Consider the following 21875-nt stretch of genomic DNA (forward strand, 5'->3'; position numbering starts at 1 on the left):
GAACACATCCAAAGGATCGGGGGAAACTGGTTAAGAGGGATAGAGGACAGAGAGGGGGCAGAGGAAGGGGGCGACGGAGAGACAGAGGGAATATTAGATTTGATCTTGGAAATCTTCTCAAGGAAGACGTTGTTAAGAGAAAGGCAAAGGTCTTGGGAGGGACTAATATTCAAGTTGGCTCTGTCGGATGCAACAAGGTTGCGAACTATAGAGAAAATAACCTTAGGTTTATTGGCTGAAAGGGATATTCTTTCCGAGAAATAAATGGTTTTGGCACGCAGTATGGCTTTTTTATAGCTTGCCAAAAGCATTTTGTATTTAGCTCGCAGAACAGGGCAGTATTTACGCCTCCAATGACGTTCGGAGCATCTAAGGTCCAGTTTGAGGATTTTTAGCTCATCTGAAAACCATTTTTGTGCGTCATGGGGGCGACAAGTCTTGACTTTCCTAAGGGGGGCGACTAAATCGCAGGAAGAAGACAGCCAGTGATTCACAACCTCTATTTGATGGTCAATAGGGAGGTTGCATAGGTCAGGGCCAGAGGAAGCAAGGGAGACACACAGAGAGTCAAGGTCCACCCGGTTCCAATTTCGGGCCAAGATGTTTTTAGGTAGGGGGGGCCTCTCTTGCGTTCCGAGCTCAATGGAAAAGGAGATCAGTGAATGATCAGACCAGGTGCAGGGAAGAACGATGGGGGGAAGAATGGGACAATTAGCTGACCACATTTGGTCCAAGACATGACCGTGGATATGAGTGGGGGAGTGAATATGTGAGGAAACATTAAGAGACTGAAGGGTGGCAGAAAAATCCTTAGAAGAAGAGTCTTCTCTGGGATCGCCCGGCCAATAATTAAAATCCCCCAGAAGGAGCACTGAGGAATTATTGACAACGAGCGTGGCCAGAAGTTCCTGCAGAGCAGGAACAAAGGAGGACATGTACTGCGGAGGGCGATTAAAAAAAAAAGGGCTACAGTAAGAGGGGCCCTAAGATTGACTGAACGGGCAACTAGGAAATCTACTCCACACATGGGAGGATAGGAAAGAGACTGAAACTTGGGACTGGAACCCCCCCCCCCGAGTTTACCGGTGGGACGATCCGCCCGAAGAGCATAGTAAGAATCGGGGAGGGCAGAGAGAAGATCAGGAAGGGAATCAGCAGAAAACCAAGTTTCCGTAAGGAAAAGAAAATCAGGGGTGTCGGTGTCCAATAAGTTAAAGATCTCCAGCTGATGTCTGCCTGCAGATCTAGTATTGAGCAGGTAGGCAGTGGCCGTGCTAGAAGAGGAAATCGGAGAAGGGACCGGGATGGGACAAGAGTGGGACGAGGGGGAAGATGGCGTAAGTAAGGGTAGTGGAACTAATGGGGATACAATGTCCAGAGCGATAATGCGCTGAAGTAAAAGAGGGTCAATATGCTGACCGGTGTTGAAGGACAGGAGTTGAGCTGGGGAATAGGTTAAGGAGAGGGCAGGGTCCATGGCCCCTGCCGGTCGCGGACGGGCGCAGACGGGCTTGCCTTTGGCGCGCCCTGACGGCGCGCCCGCTGCGCCCGTCCGCTGCGCGGCCGGGGGAAACACATTGTATATGGAGGGGATGAGCGGAAGGGGCGTGGCCTGTAGGTGGTGGGCGTGGCCTCTGGCCTCTGGGGGATGACGGCGAAAGGGTGGTGGCCCGCAGCAGCGCTCGATTCAGCTGCGCGGGAGTGCCCAGAACATGAGGGTCAAAAGAAACAAGTGCCCAGAGCCAAGTAAATCAGTGAGTACAAAAACAATTCTGCAACCAAAGATGTTAGAAACGAGTAGTGGCGTTCTCCCGGCTGTGCCTCAGGAGATAGTATAACCTCTGGCAGACGCTTGCACTCAGCGTGGTTAAGTGCCTTCGCTTGGGGGCGTGGATAGCGGGAGGGGGCGTGGCCCATGGCACCTTCCTTCTCGGAGAGGCCCCCCTTATACTTGGGATATTACTTCCACTAATGCTGGAAAATCTGAAGGACTCAACCTTTCTTGGAATGTTCTACAGGGTTCTAGCACCTGATTGATTATAGTTTTTAAGACAGACATAGGCTATTGAATTCATGGCCTAGGGCCATTAAAGCCTATAATAGTTTTATCATACTGCTTATTTAAAGTACCATGGGACTCCTACTTCGACGATGCGGAATGGTTATCTATGAAAGATACCAATACTGGATAACTGCAGTTACAGGTAAGTAACTTATTTTCATCCACATCTGGCTCTCAGCCAGATCCCATAACTCTCTTTAGTCTGGCCCTATTGCATTTAACTTGATGTGAGGATATTCATGCCTGAAAGTTTGAACTTAATATCCAAAAAAGATTAGCTTTTTACATACGCAATTCAAATGTAATGCCTCTTTGGATCAAAACTCTATGGAAATAGGTTCAAAATGGATCCAGGGTTGTACAGAATAGTAGAAATTAACTAAAATATAATGCATTTAAATTTCATGAACTTTCAGAGCTTTTTCTTTAGAATTTGTGATCAAAAACCAAGAATGTTATCATTTAATAACCAAATAACAAACCCTTATGCAATTCTTTCTTTATGTATTAAGTGAACATCTCTTGATACAAAATTAAAAATTCCAATAAATTGGAATCAAATTATTGCTTAACCTTTTAGCTTTCTTTTTCTGAAGATATCAATATTAGTATTATCAATCTCATTGCCACAATTAAACAAGTCATAGACTAACACATATAGGATCATCAAAAGTTAGCTCCTAATTCCAAAAACAGGCAGCACATAGATGTATCTAATGTAGGCACATCTCTGGTTAAAGGACTCTTGATATTTGCAGATATAATAAAGAAATCTGAAAATCTTTCCAGTCAGGTCATTCGCGCGCTCAACATCACTTTAATATTGTCCATATCTACCGAAAATACAAAAAAATTATTAAGCCAGTCCTTCACAAAATAAATAAAAACTCAAAGAATTGCTAGTTGGTCAATCTTTCATGCCTTCGAATCTGCTGTAAAGGATTGCCTCAAATGTATTGAGCATTAACTTTTGCTTTCTTTGGATACGTTATCCTCATTGATATGTGTTGCATTCTCCTCCAAAAAAGTGTAGAGGAAAAATGCTAATAAGGATAAAATCTGTCTTTTACATTTTGAATATAATTCTAGGTTAATTGACATGGTTTAAATTTGCCAGAATTACTTCTAACACTCACTCGGGCATAGAGTAGTGGCAGCCAGCAATCGGTAAATACTTTGTGTAGCTTTGATACCCCGTTCTAAGATACCTTAACAGTCACCAAATGTTCCCGGCATAAACCGCACCAGCCAGTACCATGTGAAATTATTATGCAATAATGGGAATTAAATTGTATGGCAGTATTCATGTTGTATTTCCTTCGTGTTTTGTGCTTACTGCTTCTGTTTTTTTTTTTTCTAAAGGGGGAAGATTGACAGAATCCAATTCAGCGTTGTCACTTATCAGTGGACTCGGTGGGCAAGACTCTGATCTGAGACAGCAAGAGTTATCCGCTCCTACAGTTCCTGACTCACATGGCTTGATAAAATTGCTTTTAGAAACATTAACTGGCGCTGGGCATCTGGAAGCTTCATTGGCTCAATCTGTAAACAGTGCATTAGGACTGCAAATCAATACCACTGATGAAGATTTAAGGCAAATCCAAGACTATGGTGACATTCCTGGAAGGGATGTATTAGAAAATGAGCAGTCTTCACAGGATAATTGTGTTTCTTTTAAGGAACCACAAACCCCACATCAGTTGGGAAGTGAGGTTTCATGCTTGTCTTACCCTATTGATAATGACTTCAGGGTTAGACCTACCGAAGTTGGTGAGATCACTGCACGCATGCATGAAGTAAGTATATTGTCAAAATACTTGTTGTTTTGCAAGATGTATTAGAAGCTAAAGTATTGTTTCAAACCTTATGCACAATTTAAATTTTTACAGATGAAACCGTGATTTTACACCAAGAGATTGGTGTACTACATACCACCTCTAACCCATATTGATAATGCCTTTGTTTCTTTGATCTTTCTCGTAGACAGATAGTAAGATGTGTGCTTGTTTGGGATATTTATTCAGAATTCAGACTTAGGGGTTCATTTAGACTCTTGCAGGTTATTCTCCACTCTGTCAGGTAAACTGAGGGATGTAGTCCGTTGCCCTTGCAGCAATACAGCCTGCCATATTGAAGGACCTCCACATGCACGACTGAGATCTCTATGCCTTCAGCTGAGCTGGCACACTACAACTCTTTTGAAGCCACTCATAGTTTGCTTAACGGCTATTGTTGTGCATGCATCTACTTAGTAAAGTTTTTTGTTTTCCAAAAATCAAACTCCTACAATTTTAAGTTTATTCTTGTAAACCAAAATATTAATGACCCTAACACCCTATGCATTTACTCGCAGCATATGGGGGGAAATGTTTTTTCTATTCGGTACAGCCAAGCTTTTTCTGGCTGTCCCAAACAGAATTTCATTACCCCAAAACATACCCCATGAAGTGGGTGCAAAGGGTGAGATACTTAAATCAACAGCCCCAAGTCTGTTAGGCTGTCAATATGGTCTGCCCAACACTAAATACCAGAGGCAGGCCATCATTTTGGCACACAGCATACTCCAAACACACAAAAGGTGATAGACGGAATGCTTGCAATTCCTCTAACCACTGGCAATCGCTCAGGGTAGAATTCCAAACCCATCGTTCTTGTACCCATCATGACACTTCAGATTGTGGCAAAATACTCTATTCTTTCTGTGCTGATCGTGCTGTACAATATCTGCCAACTGTTTATTGCCTGAAGAAATTATTATTATGTCTATCCCAAGGTTGTGGGATAATGCAGTTTTTTAGGAAATAGCAATGTTTTCACCTCTATCCTCAAGCTTAAATGCTCTTGAATGCTTAGAATTATGACTGGTTAGGATTTCCGGAGCTTGATGAGAAAGCAGTGCCTCATTAAGAATTCTTCCAATAAGGTGGTATGATCCATGGAGTACACCTGTAGAACAGTGACCTTTTTATTTGAATTGCTTGAGTTTAACTTGCAGGTATAGCGCATGATGGTGAGTGCCTTCAACATTTCCTTTATAACTGTAGGTAGCCATTGGAGTGATTGTAGAACTGGAGTGCTATGTTCTCTTTGGTGGGTGCAGAGATGTCTTGCACCAGTGTTTTGGTTTATTTGTATTTAGTGTATGTTGGAACTGGGGTTGAAGAGATGAGGCTGTTGTGGTAGTCAAGCTTGGAGATAACAAAGGTGAGGATGGCTTGTAGCTGTTGTTGGTGTCCAAGGTATGGGAACTTTTTTCAGTGTTTTCATTGTGTAGAATGTGCCCTTTGTGACCTTGTTGATGTGGTATCAAGGATAGTTCTTAATCAATGGTTTCCCCAAGGTATGTGACTTCTCTATTTCTTTGTTTAAATCTGGTTTTATTGTTTTCTGGTATTTGAATTACAGTATATTTCACATTCTCCGGAAGTCCATTCAAATTACACTATAGTTTGATAATATCAATGCAGGCGATAGAATAGACAATCCGAGCATTATTGCGTATGAACAGATCCAAAATGACATTAATTGGCATAGTGCCTCAATATACATATTTTAACAATAACCAACTGATCTCCAATAACACCCAACAGTTTGCTCCCGGTCCTGAAACCCCTCATTGTCTTGGATCGCCAGGTGTAGTACATCTGCTATGTCCTAGAGAATAACTCAACCACCTAACCCAACAATATACGGTTTGTATATACCTGCGTGCATACTCCCAGCGCCCCGCACATGTAAATCGCATGATTTGTGGCAACGGCCAAGGGTGTTCCAAGTGTGTTTACCTAACTGACAGGGAACAGCTGGAGGGGCGAAACAAATTCGAGAATCTCAGCCGAGCGGGGAGGGAAGTGGGGGGGGGGGAGGGGGGGGGGGGGGGGGGGTGAGGCTGAAATGGCCGTAGTAGATCTCAGATAGGTTTGTGACTTCTCTATATGTCCTTGGAGGGGCCTCAAGTTCCTAATGTGATATGGTGATAGGCTGGTATTTTTTTTATTGTATTGTATTTAAACTTATAATGCGCGCAGCTACCCGCATGGGGTCTCCCGGCGCCAGCTAAAGGCAGTGGTAGTGAGGTCAGGTGGTCATCACTGAGGGAAAAGCAAGGTTTTAAGCTTTTTACGAAATTTCGTCAGGGAAGGCTCAAGTTTCAGTGGAGCTGGACGAGCATTCCACAGTTTGGGGGCAAGACAGGAGAAGGAGCGTCCGCCCATTCTTGCCAGTTTGAAACGTGGAATCAGGAAATTCCCTTGAGACGAGGATCTGAGAAGGCGGGAAGGAGCCTAAGATTGGACGAGAGACTGGAGGTAGGCAGGGGCTAGCCCCTGCTTAATCTTATGCATAAAGCAGAGGGCCTTAAATTAGATTCTGTTTTCAATGCGGAGCCAATGTAGATCTTTGAGATAAGGGGAAATGGGGGATCTCCAAGGAACTTTACAGAGTAGACAAGCGGCCGAGTTCTGAACAAGCTGGAGTTTCCTCTGAGTCTCCGCAGTGACTCCAAGGTAAAGTACATTACCGTAGTCCAGGCGCGAGATGACTAAAGCCTGGACTACCGTACGCCTTGTCTAGTCCGGGAGCATCCAGAGGATTTTGCGAAGCCACCCAAGGATGGAAAAACAGGTGGCTGCCACTCTGACTACTTGGTGCCGCATGGATAGTGAGTCATCCAGAACAAAGCCAAGGTTCTGTACCTGTGTAACAGGCAGGGGTAGTGGCCCCATTTTTGGTGGGCAATGTTGAGGGCCCCAGAGGTGTTTGTTTGCCTAGGATGACTACCTCCGTCTTCTCTCCGTTCAATTTCAGGAGATTGGTCTGCATCCATTCCGCCACTCTGCTGAGCTCCAGTTTAAGAGCAGACGGGGCACAAGCCTTTGCCGGGGAGAGGGAAAAAATGATTTGAGTGTCGTCTGCGTATGAGTAAAGGGAAAGACCAGAGTCTTCCACAATGCTTGCCAGGGGCCTCACGTAGATGTTAAATAGCATAGGGCTAAGTGAGGACCCCTGAGGCACCCCATGCGCAGACGAACAAACAGAGGAAGCTGACTTGGAAGAGAAGACCTGGAATGAACGATCGCTCAGAAAAGAAGAAAGCCAGGCCAATGCAGGACCGGTCACTGCGGCCACCTTCAATGCTTTCAAAAGGACAGGGTGTGAAACCGTATCAAATGCGGCGCTTAAGTCTAAAAGAATAAGCGCCGAGGTTTCGCCCTGGTCGAGGCGGCAACGTAAGTTCTCAGTAACCCCTAGAAGGGTGGTTTCTGTTGAAAAATGGGTACGAAACCCAGATTGAGATGGATGTAGAAAGCCTGTGGCCTCGATGTAGGAGGTAAGGTGAGTAGTGATATGCCTTTCCAGAATTTTTGAAAACATTGGCAGCAGGGAGATGGGGCGGTAATTGGAAAAAGGCTTGTCCACAGGCCATAATCTCTTTCTATGCAGTGTTGGGCTTTAGGTGGCCATTCATGCTTTTAATGTGCTAACAGACTCATCAAGTTTTGAATTGTCGAGGTCTTCTCAGCCATACATTTTTAGAATAATCTGCATTATTGTTGTCAGGTGAGGTTGAATTATCTAATCGGATCCGGTAAGGGTTTAGGTTTATGTTGAATGACATGAGAGATGTTGGATGTGAGAAGTTTTTTTTTTTATAAACCTTTTATTTATTGATTTTCTTCACATATAACAATATGACTGCCTCTGATAACCATATTAACTTGTGTGTGTCTGGTATTGTGCTCTCTCTCACTTCTTCGCAATATTGATATAGTAGGTGGAACAATCCTGTAAGGCATATAGTTATAGCAGGATACATGTTCAAGTCTAATACAATGATGGTACACTTGGTACATCAGTGGTACAATTCAACAAGCATATAGCATCAGCCCAGCCACAAACCCTAGGAAATCGTGGATCTCGAGACTTTAAGCAGCAGCGTCAATAGCAGACACCTCCCCAGGGGTACATCACAATAGCGAATAGCATGTCACAACTCTACAGCACAGAGGCGGGGAACATAGGGGACACAGGCGCGACCAAGGGATCCCTTCCCAGTGTATTGTTTGTCATTCTCTCAAGCGCCTCAAAGACTTGTCCCCAAAACTACTGTATCTTCGGGCAGTCCCATGCCAGATGCACAAATCCTACTCCTGACCTGTGAGAAGTTGGCCTGATATGCAGTGCTCTCTATTCTAGTGATCACTATGTATCAGTCCAAACGACCCTTATTGATTATTGGTTGTAAGTCAACCTTATAGACCAGCTATCCTAGTTGCATGGACAAGAGCAGTCTTTAGGCTAAACTCTAGAGGGCGTGTTAAGCCAGCTGTTATACCATCACATATACCCCTTGAACACCAAGTGAAAGGACGCCACACAAGTTGTTATGAAAATAAAAGGATATTTCTTTATAACACAACAACCCTGGACTCTTTATGAGGACAGGGTGCTAAGCACAATACAAAGCTCTTAAAGAAATACTGAAAGTCGCACAATTTACGCAAATGCCCGAGTGGCACGAAAAACCATATACTATGGAAGTGGAATGCGAATTGCTAGCAGGTAAGTAACAGTTCTCAGAGACTTTAGAATCGCTAGGCCTACAATACTGAACCCTTAGATTAGAAGCAGGAGGCCTAGGGGCGCCGTGTGCAGAGTGGGAACTCTCACGCGCAATGCGGGACAAAGTCTATGGATGCTAGTAAATGCAAAGTTAGTGTTCTCGGGCGAACCCGACTAGGTAGGTCAAAAACGAAAGTGGATCTAGACACTTAGAGAGTGGATCTACGCTGGAGCACCATGGTACTCGGTTTTCCTAGCCCAGGGGCTGCGGCTGCATAGGGTTCCAGTGTCGTCGGGAATCCTCGTTGACGAACCAGGAGCCTGAAGTAAAAGTTGCTGGCAGGCGACCAGTGAAGATGTTCCGGGTTGATCCAAGGACGGATCAGTGAAGAAGAGTACCTGTAAGCAGAGGGGACCGAGTTCTGAATCACTAGCCAGTGATTAGGTGGGCACCAGGATGGCACCGGACGGGGTCACTCAGCCAGGTGAAGATGTGACACTGGATTCTGCTGCTGCACGGACCAGGGCGCTGATGTCGACCAGGCTGGAGGTCTGCAAGCTGTCCCACGTCGGATGTCTGCTGCTGGCGATGCTGGATCCGTCGAAGGAGGCAACAAGCCTTGGCTAAGGCAAGGCCCACGTGGTGACACAAAATGGCTTCTTGAGTGGACCAGGAGGGTCCGAGGAAGGTCCCCTTCAGGAGGAGACTAGGGCCAGTCTAGAGGAGCTAGACCAGCGGTGAAGCAAACGTAGGACGTCGTCTGGAGGGTCACTAGCCAACGGGCAAGTGACCGGACAACGTGGCAAGCGACACAGAAGCAAAAGGGCCCCACGTAGATCTGGTGGATGCTGGGGGGCTGGTCTTCGGTGCTCGTGCTGCTTGGGGTTGGGGCTTCTCTTACCCCAGTGCACCCACTCGAGTATCCCTCGGCGATCGTGCTGGATCAGTGTCGTGCTGGTTCTGATGATGGCCGGGTCCTCTGGTCTCGTCGCACCCACGGTTCTCAGCTGTGCTGTAGAGGCAGGTAGAGGTCAGAGAGGGCAGGGAGTCCGGGTCTCGTCGTGCTGGTCGGTCTAGTTCCGGAGGAAGGACGTTCAGCAAACCGCAAGATACTTAGTTGGAGCCTGCTGTTGCAGGGTGACTACTCCTTAGTCACAAGGGAGAAATCTTGAGAAGAAGTCTTGAGTTCCTTTCGTAGAAAGTAGTTTCAGGATTCAAAGATGATCTAATTTGGAAGGGTCCCAGCTCCTACCTTTATTCTAAAGAAAGGGGCTGGTACGCGACTAGGTCCTGCCCATGGGTGGGACCAGGAAGGGGCGTGGTTACACCCCTCTCCCCGTCCGGACTTTCCCCAGCTTAGGGGCTGGTGTGTCCCTGGAACTGGTTCAAGCCGGCAGATGCATAGTGAGCACCGGGGTGCCACTTGCAGTCACCTTCCTATTCAGCCCTGCCTACCTGGGATACACAAAACCCTGTCTGGGATGGTGCTAGCACCGCCCCTGACAGGAAACCCTTTGTCCAAGCTCTCCTCGCTGGAAGGACTCCCAGCAGCAGGAGGTCAGACTTGTGTCTGTGGTGGCAGCATCCATTTTGTGATGCTGAGGCTCGAGTTAACTTTAACCGGGGTTCACAATTACATACATGTTGTGTCCCTCTAGAAGGGTGGAATGCTAACCCCGTCGCCAGAATTGGCGAGGGGTTAGTATTCCAATTCGTATGACACCTTACTCTACATGTTTTGATAAAGCGATACCAAAGATAGCAAATAACCGCGAGGATTATAATGCACTTAAGAGTATATGGTACGCGTTATCATAGAACAGCTATTAGGACTTGGTTCCGCAAGCTGCAGACGGGCTCAGCTCATGCTAGAGCACCATCTCACATAATTCCAAGCACTCTGCCTTCAGGATTGTTAAGGCCTGCCATAGGAGTGACTGATAGGAATACATGTGTCCATTTTAGGGTTAGATATAGGTGTACTATATCTAAAGCAAAGGGTGATTACACCACCTTGCCCCAGCTGTCGTGCAGCCAGTTGTGTCGGATTTAGATGGCCAGCCAGGGGTGGCATAATACATGCTGCAGCCCCTGGTAGGCCCTGGGTACACCTATGCCCTGGGTACCTAAGGTACACTGTACAGGGACTGATAAGGTGACTCAGTATCCAATTAGATATGTACCTAAGGTACATGGAATCCATTTTACAGAGAGAGCAGTAGGCCTGGGGCCCTGAATAGCAGGGTCCCAGGTCAACTAAGTCGGAAAACCAGCAAAACACCAGGCAAAAAGTTGGGGGTAACCATAGTCAGGTATCCACCCTCCTACATGACCTTCCACATCTCTCGCATCTATCATTATCAGTAAATTTAAATCTATACTTTTTTGGATGGTGCATAGTAGAAACGGTGCAGGAACTTGTAGTGTATTACCCGCAATCGGCTGAGATTTGTGAAGTTTGAAGACAACAGTATGTCCATTGTTCATCAGTCACCTCCCTCCCCAATTCCTCATTTCAATGTCTGTGGGCCGGACTAATGAGCTCCACTTGTTGCGCGCGTATGCAACTATAGAGTCCTGATACTAAGTGTTTCCCATCTGCGGACCCTAGCATGTGATGTAACAGAGCGAGGTTCAAGGGTTCCCGCGGGAAGTCCGAGATAAACGGCCAGATCCCCTGTCTCAGATGCACGTATAGGAAAACATCCAGAGGTGAAGGCTGTATCCCCTGGAATAAGTGGTCTGAAGAACGGAATAGACAATCATGAAAGAGGTCCCTCCATGTGGCAACATGAATACGCTTGCACAATGTATGAAACCCTTTTTCTTGTAATAGTGGCATGCATGGAAGATCGGACAGAGGAAGCCGTGGAGAATATACAAAGAAGGAATCAAGGAGGTCTGCAATATGGTTCCATGCATCAACCGTTCCTGTGACCGTGGTGGGTGGCGTCGTGCGAGTTCGGACAGGGCCATGTATAATACCATTTAGCGGTATAGGATCAGCGATCCAATCGTCCACAACCACCTGTGGCGTATATCTAGGGGGATTGATCCAAAATTAAGCATAATGAGCTTGCGCACTTAAGTAATAAACTTCGAAATCTGGGATATCGAACCCGCCTTGAGCGTATTGTCTCATAAGTATGGACCATTTAAGCCACGGCTTCTTTCCTCCCCAGAGCAGTCGAATTAGTTCAGTGTGTAACATTTTTTTTTAAAAAGGGTCCAGTATTATAAGGTATGTTCAAGAAGAGATAAAGAAATTGCGGGAGAACCACCATTGTTGTTAGAGATGCACGACCTGCAAACAAGAGAGGTCAGGAAATCCAGCAAGTAACATTACTGGTGAGTCGTGTAAAAGCCATGCCAAAATTGAGCCGTATGGTTTTTTCCCTGTCTCTGGTCAACTGTATGCCCAGGTATCGAAGATCGGTGTCACACCACTCCAGCTGAAAGTCGAGCGCAAATCTAGAGACCGCTGGTGTGAGAGGGAAGACCTGAAACTCCCCCAGTTGATATTGACTCCGAATAACCTGCCAAACACTATGAACTTTTGCAATAAAGGGTTGATATTCTGTTGAGGATCCCCAACATATAAAGTCACGTCATCTGCATATAAGGAAATCAGGATTTGCCATAAGGAGCAATGAAACGCCTTATCTTGGTGGCATTGACGTAGCCTAGAAGCCAGTGGTTCAATCGCTATGGAGAATAGGAGTGGGGACAGCGGGCATCCTTGCCGGGTTCCCCTCGAGATGGAGAATGCCATTAATCAACACTTTGGCAGTGGGCTGTTGGTATAATCATCTGATCCAGGAGATAATAACAGGGGAAAGCCCATGCGCTGTAATACTCTGAAGGTAATCCCACTCCACTGAATCAAATGCCTTGGTGGCATCCATAAAAACCGCACCTAGCGGGAATTCAGGTGCTACGTTCTGGAGCAATGAGAATAGGGTGCGGAGATTATGGGTGGTGGCCGTCCAGGGACAAAACCTGACTCATCAGGAAGGAAAAGCTTGTCCATCAAAAGAGTTAGCCGGTTAGCCAAAACTTTAGCTAATATCTTCGTGTCACAATTTATAAGCGATAGCAGTCTGTAGGAGTCGCAGGAACTAGAGGTTTTGCCAGGTTTCAAGAGGGACGTGACCATCGCCTCCCTCATCGAGGGGGAAGTACACCAATTTCCAAGGATTCCTCGTATTCTTCCTTGAGAACTAGTGCTATGAATTTGATATAGCTTTTATAAAATTCAACGGGGAGGCCGTCTAGGCCCGGAGCTTTCCCATTTTTCAGTTGCATTATTGCCTCTCTGATTTCATCTAACTCGAAAGGTAGGCACAGAAATTCCCTTTGTGTATCACTTAGCCATCCAAGTGCCACATCCCCCATGAAGCTGCCCAGTTCCACTGGCCCATGTCGCTGTGTAGTGTATAGCATTTTATAATGTGTGGTAAATGTGTCAAGTATATTGTCTGTGTCCCGCTGCACTGTCTCGTCGGGTCCTGTACTTTCTAGTATATGAGTGGAAAAGCGAGTGCACCTAGTCACTTCAGCCAATGCCCTACCTGGCCTCTTACCCTCACCATATCTGCGAGCCACCCAATAGCGTACCTTGAACTTAGCCTCCCTCGCCGCAGCATCTTCATATTCAGTCAGTTTCCGCCAGAACTCATTTTGCACCTGTCCCGTTTCCCCTCTCCCCATCCGTACCTCAAGCATCTTCAGTTCCTGTTCCAATTTCCTAATCGTTGTATTGTATTTTATTGGAAGGGGAATTTGTAAAGCGCGCTGACACCATGGGTTTCCTGGCGCTGGTTGGAAACAGAAAGACCAGGGGGACTTAGCTGGATTGAGGGAAAAGCCATGTTTTTAGGGTTTTACGGAAAAGAATGCGAGAATTAGAGGTTTTGAGAGAGAGGGGAAAGGAATTCCAAAGTTTTGGGGCCAGGAATGCAAATCGCCGGCCTCCAGATCTGCAGAGTTTAATAGGGGGGATAGACAGGAAGTGAAGGTGGGAAGATCTCAAGTTCCGTGAAGGGCAATAGGGCTTGATGAGAGATTTCAGAAAGACGGGGCAGGAGCCAGATATAGATTTAAAGGTAAGGCAGCCGATCTTAAAGGCTGCCCACGAAATGAGAGGGAGCCAATGCAGTTTGAAAAGAAGGGGTTTGGCGGATTGCCACTTCGGGATCCCAAGGACCAGTCTCGCCGCTTGATTCTGAACAGATTGCAGTCTGGAAAGAGATGTTTTAGGCAGACCATGGTAAATAGAGTTCAAAAAATCTAAGCGGGAGAGGACGAGGGCCATGATGACTTGCAGAAGGGCTTCAGGAGTGAGGAGATAGGCCACCTTCCTGATCCTGCGCAGCTGGAACATGCAGGAGGAGACCACCGTCCCCACTTGGGTCCCGAGAGAAAGGCCGGAGTCAATAGTGACCCCGAGACTCTTTACCGAGGCCACGGGGGTGGGGGGGGGGGGGGGGGGCAAGGTCTGCCGGCCAGAAGTGCGGACCCCAGTAGGTAGAGCTCCTGCCAGGAAGAAGGAGCTCCGTCTTTCCGGGATTCAGTTTGAGCTGGTTTTGACACATCCACTGAAGGATGTGGGACATAGCTGCCTGGAAATTAGGGATAGCGGAGGGGGAGTTGAGAGGAAAGATGAGTTGCAGGTCGTCCGCGTAATTAAACACGATGACGTCCCTCTGCCTCAGAGAAAAAAGAAGGGGTCGAAGATAGAGATTAAAGAGAAGAGGGGACAAAGAGGAGCCCTGGGGGACCCCACAGGGCGAGTGCTCCCTAGGAGCTCTGAAAGTGCCCAGGCTGAGGGTCTGAGACCTCCCGGTCAGGAAGGATTTGACCCATGCCAGCGCCAGGCCCTGGATGCCAGCCTGCTCGACACGGTGGAGAAGGATGTTGTGGTCCACCGTGTCGAAGGCGGCTGACAGGTCTAATAATACCAAGGCCTGGGGGTACCCTTGTCAGCGCCGTCTCTCAAGGCGTCCAGCACGGCCAAGATCACAGTCTCCGTAGAGTGGCCGGGTCTAAAGCCGGCCTGGTTGCCCTCGAGGAAGTTGGAGCTCTCGATGAACTGTGAGAGAAAGGCGGTGGCGTGGGCTTCCAGGATTTTGGAAAAGAAGGGCAAGAGGGAGATAGGGCGGTAATTCGCCGGAACGGCGGGGTCAGCACCAGGCTTCTTCAGAAGAGGCACCAGAACGGCCTCCTTGAAGGAGCCGGGCACTGTACTGGACGAGAGAGAGGAATTCAGCAGGGGAAGAATGCAATCGGGTAGAGAATGGCAGATGTCTCGTAGTATGGTGGGGGGACAGCAGTCGTCTGGAGATCCAGACTTAGTGCGGGTAGCCAATGTGGCCAAGGATGTGGGGTCTAAGGGAGGGAACTGAGTGAAAGAGAGGGCATTGTGGGGAGGAGAGACAAAACCAGCGCCAGGGGGGATAGCCGGGATGGTGTCTTTAATTAAAGCAATTTTCTCAATGAAGAAAGTACTAAGCGCGTTACAAGATTCCTGTGTGGGGGCCTGAGTCGGGAGTGTCCTGGGGTCGGAAGTGAATTCATTAAGAACTTTAAAAATCTCTTTGGACTTGCAAGGGGCGGATAAGATTCTTTCTGAGGAGTAAGCTTTTTTTGCTGCGGAGATGGCTGTTTTGTACTTATTGCGCGCAGTGACGTATACGCCTCTGCTAGGCGAGCAATAGTCTCTCCTCCACCTGCGCTCTGACCGGCGGAGTTCCAATTGCAGGGTCTTGAGATGGGGGGTGAACCATTTGTGAGAGTTGCGATGTCGGGATCGGGGGAACTTAGTTGGAGGGGCAAAAATATCGCTGGCTGTCGTGAGCCAGTCAGAGATATGCCCGTGAAGCTCGTTGGTGCTTGAATCGTTGGGAAGCAGGGGGCGTGTAAGGACAAGGTGAGATAAGAATTTAGAGGAATCGGCGGCTCTCCACTTGCGGGCGGTGCCGCCCTCCTGCAGTGGGATCCTAATCTGGCCGACAGCCAAGAAAGTGGTGTCAATCAAAAAGTGATCGGACCATACACAAGGAGTTATAAGCGGACAGGAGGACTTGACCCCGTGAACCCAGATGTGATCAAGAATGTGGCCGCCACTGTGGGTGAAGTAGTGTGGCTCACTGGTTAGAGGCGGCAGACCCGAGAGCAGAGGACGGCCCGGGACCAGGGTTCGAATCCCGGCGCGGCAGGTTTCTGGACAAGGGTCAGCGGACTCGATAATTCTCTCGCCTCGGTGCCCACTCTGATCAGCGATCACACTCGGCAACTCTGGGCATTAGCTTGCCTCATCTTCACTAACGGCCCCACCAGACCGCCGGGGATGCCTGGTCTCACCCTGGGGATACCCATTAAGGGACCATCTCTCAGGGAAGCCAGGAAGGGTTTCGCAGCGGTCGAAGCGCCTTGGGACCCTACGGGTAAGTAGTGCGCTATATAAATGCCTATACATTTACATACATTTACACCTGACTAACTGAGTGAAGTTCAGGCTCGAGAGGGCCTCGAATAGTTCGGAGGCATGGGGGTCGGCGTCCTCATGCTGGAACCAATAGTTAAAGTCACCAACAATGACAGTTCCCTGTATATCCCGAAGCACACAAACTCTTTGAGATGCAGAACCCCCTGATTGTGGCTTTGAAGGCCTCCAATATGATCTCCCCACTATCCACTGACCCTTTTTTCCGCAGGAAGAAGTCCTTTATCTCCTCCCCCAGTTCATGTTGAAACACCGCATCTAGCAGAGCATTAGGTTGCAACCTCCAGCTAGATCTTGGTTTATCATATCCTGGAGGTATCAGCGAGAGTTTCACAGGGCAATGATCGGAAAACGTTCTAGCAGGATGTACAACATTCTGAATTACCGATCCCAACCCCCTTGAGAGCAGACAGTAGTCGATTTGAGCCCACGTCCCCGCGTAGGACGTAAAGTGTGTACCTTCCTTATCTTGTGGGTGAGTGTGGCGCCAATTGTCTATTAGAACTCCTTCCATTATTCCCTGCAACACCGCTTGGGAGTTATTATAATGAGACGTAGCAATGTAAGACCTATCCAGAGCCGGGTTGAGGGCTATGTTAAAATCACCTCCACATTTTATATGGGTGGATCCTACGTTCATAATTTCCCCCCTTATGTTAGTAAAAAAACTCAGGAGTGTCTACATTCAGGCCATAACAATTTGCAATTGTGACCCGAGTTCCTACCCAACCGCCTCCATGCTATGAAATATCTTCCATGGGGATCCTCCAGAGCCCCCGCCAGTGCAAAGGTGTCTGCTTTTTGATTAGTATGGTTGTGCATCGTGGAATAGGAGGAGAAAAGTCTACTACCCACCCACCTGCTATCAAACGTGACTGGGGACTGTGGGTTAATGTGTGTCTCTTGCAGCAAAGAAATGTTTATCTGTTGCCTGTCTAAATAGGCCAGGATCTCTCTGCACTTTCTCGGATCTCCCAAGCCCCTGACGTTCCAAGACATTACCCTCAACATGGACTTATCCTTCAGAGCCACCATGTCGTCCCATGCTGCAACATCTGCTATATTGCGAAGCTGTACAGAATGTTGATTGGTCAATTAGAGAGTTACAGTTCCAGAAAAAGTATTGCATGTCCAAGTAGTCAATGACCCGTGCCCCTACCCCCCGCCCCCCCCACCCACTGAAGCATCCCAATCATGCCAGTTGCCTTCAGCCCCCCCACCTCCCTAGCACCAAGTAACCAAACCATTACTTCAAACGTCTCTGATCAAGGACCAGAGGAAACTGGAAAGAAAAGAAGGAACAGAAAATAAAAAACAGAAACAACCGAAGAGCAACAAAGGGGATCTCCCGTATGTGAAAGTCCTGCTGGGTGGCCCACGGGTACCTCTCGTCGTTCCAGGTTGCTTGCGGTACCAACCAAGTCCCTGAATAGACTTTGAGGGTGCCCGGCTGCCTGTGATCATTGTGTCCCAGCCGAGGGTGCGTCCCGCCCCTAGCGTCCAGTTTATGGGATCTTGTCTTGTGAGCATCCGCCGTGTCGTAGCACTGCTGTGTCTTTGTTAATTGGCAAGAAAAAGCAACACATAGTCATCGATTTCCATATACATCAGTCTACGTTTGGCAAAAGCGCTCTAGGCGAGTCTTCTGGTGTGGGGATTGTGTTCTTAAGTCTCTTGAGCTGCTTAGGAATGCTTCAACTTGTTGAGGCTTTGTGTAGATTGTTTGTTCCCCCTGATGCGTGACCAGGTGGCAGGCGGGATAAAGTATGCATAATCAATTTGGGCCTGTCTCAACTTTTGTATTACAGAGAGGAATTTGCACTGCTCCTCCTGGACATGGGCAGTGAAATCGGGGTACATGGTGAATGGCACCCCCTCGAAGTGCAGCTGTTTTTTCTCTCTGGCCACCTTCAGAGCCACGTCTCTATCCCTATAATTCAATAAGCATGTAATGATGGGCCTGGGTGTGCTTCCGGGGGCGGCTTCGACCCTAGGGAACGGTGGGCCCTTTCGACAATGAAGTGATGGGAGAGCAATTCTGATCCTACCATCGCCCTCAGCAGCACTTTCAGGTTAGCAAAAGACACACAGATGATGGACGGAAAGCAGAGCATATCAAACATTCACCCTCAGTCAAGAGATCTGGGTTAAATCCATTGTTTTTTGCTCACCATGCCACCCCGGGTTGGATCCAGCCATATGCAAATCAGTCTTGACACTGTGCCTCATGGGAACAGTCCAGCCGAGCTGTCAAGACAGGCCCTCCCTGAACCCGAAGCAAGCATCCTGGGAACAGTTTTGGGGTATTACACCTCATCAGCCAAACTAGCTGAATCCAGTGAACACAGTGAGCGCAGGACCCATTTCTAGGCATACCCGGCACACTTAGGGCGAGAAAGCAAAATACACACAGATGATGGACGGAATGATTCTGTTCCCATGAGGCACAGGGTCAGACTGATTTACATATAGCCATGTCTGAACTGGGGTGGCAGAGTGGGCTAAAGAACGGTGATGGATTAAACCCAGATCTTTTGACTGGGTGTGAGTGTTTGATTGATACAGATGCTCCGTCCATCACCACCCCCTTCTGTACCGCTTTTGGCCGCCATAAGTGTGGCAGGGTATGCTCAGACGTGAGTCCCTTGCTCACTTTGCCACTGGATTCAAGCAAGCCGGGCTGAAGACGGTTGGAATGCCAGAAACCGGTCCTCGGAAGCTTGTTTCCGGTCCAGGGAAGACATGGCTTGGCAGTTCGGGCTGGACTGTTCCCATGAGGCACAGGGTCAGACTGATTTGCATATAGCCATGTCTGAACTGGGGTGGCAGAGTGGGCTAAAGAATGGTGATGGATTAAACCCAGATCTTTTGACTGGGTGTGAGTGTTTGATTGATTCAGATGCTCCGTCCATCACCACCCCCTTTTGTACCACCCTTCAGGTTAGGCACACTCCTAAGGTGGGTCATTTGAAAAGGACAGCCTAGAAAGGGTTTCACCATTTTGTATTTTGTGAATCTAGGAACTCTGGGTCAGGATTGTTCCCACCCCCCATGGAAAGTAGGCAAAATAGGGATTTAGTCATCCCAGGGGTAAGTATCCCACAAATGCGGAATTATGGGGTCCCTCTGACACCAGGAACTCAGATTTGTCTACCGTGGAACAGAAGAAGGGCAAAGATGAGCAGCAAGAACCGAGGACTTAACCTGAACTTGGTGCCAAAACTTGCCTTGCTTCTGGAACCTCGACAATGGCACTGACCTGACTTGTCCAAAAGCTGTGCATCCTCCTCAGTCTTTGGCAGACTGTCCAGTGCTTCACCAACCACAGAGGATCTCCCTTTGGGTGTAGGAGCCATCTCCATGCATCTGCAGTTACCGACCGCACTTACCCCGTTCTTCGTTTTGCTGGCCATTGGGCCCACCGAGGAAGCATCTCACCCCGGGAGATGGTCACCGTGGTTCCAGGAGGTCAGCCCCATCTCTCCATCGAGTTTCGAGACACTAGACCCTCCAGAAACCTCTGTGCACCAATACCCTGGGTACTGGAACATTTGCTGCAATCAAGGCTTGTTGAGTGTCCATCAGGACACCACCACCACCACCAAAAGCTGATCTGCCATTGAGGGACTTCGAGACAGACGAGGACTACATCGACAGTGGCCCTGCTGTCTTGTTTTCTTACCCTCTCTAGGTCCACCCAAGAACTTTGAGAACCTAAAACACCATTGGCCAAATACCTCTGCACAGAGCCCCCCAGCCCGAGTCCACGGAAACAGACTGTGTCCCCTTGTTCCAGAGACCTTCGCAAGCTGTGATCCCCTTTGGTTTCTGTCGAACTAGTCCGAAAGTCCCCACTTGCAGCCTTTTTGTTACAGGTACCCATCCATTGACTTGTGCACCGCTCAAGGCTACCAATGTGACCAGCACCTCTGCACCCAGACACACCAAGGCAGGTAAACCTGAACTGCTGTTGGTTCTTTGGACCTTGGCCCCTAAGCACCATAAGTCCCTAAACGCACCTTCAACAACTGCTCACAAGTATATGTATGCAGGGTATGTTTCTCCCAATGGATAACATTACCACGATCGAGGCTCATACCTCATAAACTGTTATGAGTATTTTACTGTTAAATATATACCTCTGAAAGTACTTGCCTCATTCCGATGATCTTGGTGTCTAAAATTATATAAAAATCTTTATTTCTTTAAATTGGTCTCAAATATTAACTCTGTGTGCAACAAACGCTTAACACTTCCCTCTGATTAGCCTAAACTGTTCGGCCACACAACCACAAATAGAGCACTTGGGATTATTAAATTAAGCCCCTGTAAACCAATAAGGGTCGTCTAGACTTTTTCTATGGTGTACCCCAACATGGTTCCACTACATAAAAAGCCAGCTTTCTACCGGTGTCACCCTGAGGGTCCCCCAATGGGCGCCCCCCCCAAAATTGTACCAAAGGTATCGCAGTACTTCTACATGATTCATCTGAAAGAAACCGGTTAGTATTCGATTCCTTACCTTAGAGTATCCCCAGGTGTCAGACTGGATCCAGAAACTTTTGCGAAGCAGTACCCTTGCGCGTCGGTAGGCGTCGTCTGCGGCTCCGCGTCCGTCGTCGGCCCAGGGGTGACGTCGCCGGAGTACTTAGACGCCGCCCTCGCGCGCTGACATCCGTTCTTCTTTTTTCCGCGCCAGCAAGCGCAGATCGGGAAAAAGTTGTACCCTTGGTTCAAACCCTGCGTTGACTGCAACGACTGATGTCGGTTACCGACCCCCATCGCCGGTGCCTTCACTGTCTGGGCCCCGACCACGACGACAAGTCCTGCTCCGGCAGTCGGCCCGCGCCGCTCGAGGTCCCGGTCCGCGAGGAGGTCGAGGGACCCGTTGTGGGATCGGAGTCATCATAGCTCCAGTCTTCGGGCTCGAAGTCCTCAGGTAAGAGGCACAAGAAGAGGCGTCATCTCTCTTCTTACTCACCCCCCCCCCCCCCCCCCCCCCCCCGACGCTTGCGCGGCCGGGGGTTCGGGCTACACTGCCCTCGCAGCTCCGCCAGAGCCACAGGCGTCTCGGCCTGCTACATACCCGCCGGTCCCTGGGCAGAACGCGACGCCGGAGGAGATCGGGGCAAGGCGTTCCTCACGACCATGAGGTCACTCACTCCTCAGTCACTCCAGAGTCGCATACGTTTTTTTTACAGTACAGTTGTTAGTCTTACCCCTTTTGCTGGAAAGCTGTGTGCTACCATTCTTACCCACCTACACCAAGCTGTACCTCATGGGTAAGAATGGTAGCACACCGCTTTCCAGCAAAACGGGTAAGACTAATAACTGTACTAATCAGTGGGCCCATCTTTACTTTGACAGTAAAAAAACCGTATGCGACTCTGGTTCCCCTGTTGAAGTGCTCATTTTGCGCAAAACAGGTAACTACAATTTTATTCATCAATAAAGGTCACACAAGTCACTATTCACGTCTCCTTTAAAACCTAAAATGACTCATCAAATAACTACCACTACGAACATGCACTATTTTTCACTAAACAGATGATTGCGGGGCACATATGTTACCAACTCCCCGACCAAAATAAAACCGCGTTCAGACTCAATAACTTTTGGTCTACTGTGCATGTGATATACCTGTGTGTTTTGTAAATATATGCCGCCTTGGATACCACAATTTTTGAATCACTGCTACTGCACTCCCTCTCTCAGACCTTATTTGTTTTCCTTTCCTCCCTATTCAC

General features: G+C 48.2%; 1 protein-coding gene across 4 annotated transcripts in view; it reads left to right on the forward strand.

Annotated features, from left to right (window-relative positions):
* The window catches only part of TASOR (transcription activation suppressor), a 939357-nt gene that overhangs the window by 583600 nt on the left and 333882 nt on the right, over positions 1-21875 (forward strand). For all 4 annotated transcript variants that reach the window (XM_086939126.1, XM_086939124.1, XM_086939127.1 and 1 more), the window contains exon 15: positions 3425-3858. In XM_086939126.1, coding sequence (XP_086795252.1) covers positions 3425-3858 — 434 coding nt within the window. The remainder of the gene's footprint in view (positions 1-3424; positions 3859-21875) is intronic.

This window comes from Lissotriton vulgaris, chromosome 9 (genome assembly GCF_964263255.1).
Source record: "Lissotriton vulgaris chromosome 9, aLisVul1.2, whole genome shotgun sequence".
In the NCBI taxonomy this organism is placed as follows: Eukaryota; Metazoa; Chordata; class Amphibia; order Caudata; family Salamandridae; genus Lissotriton; species Lissotriton vulgaris.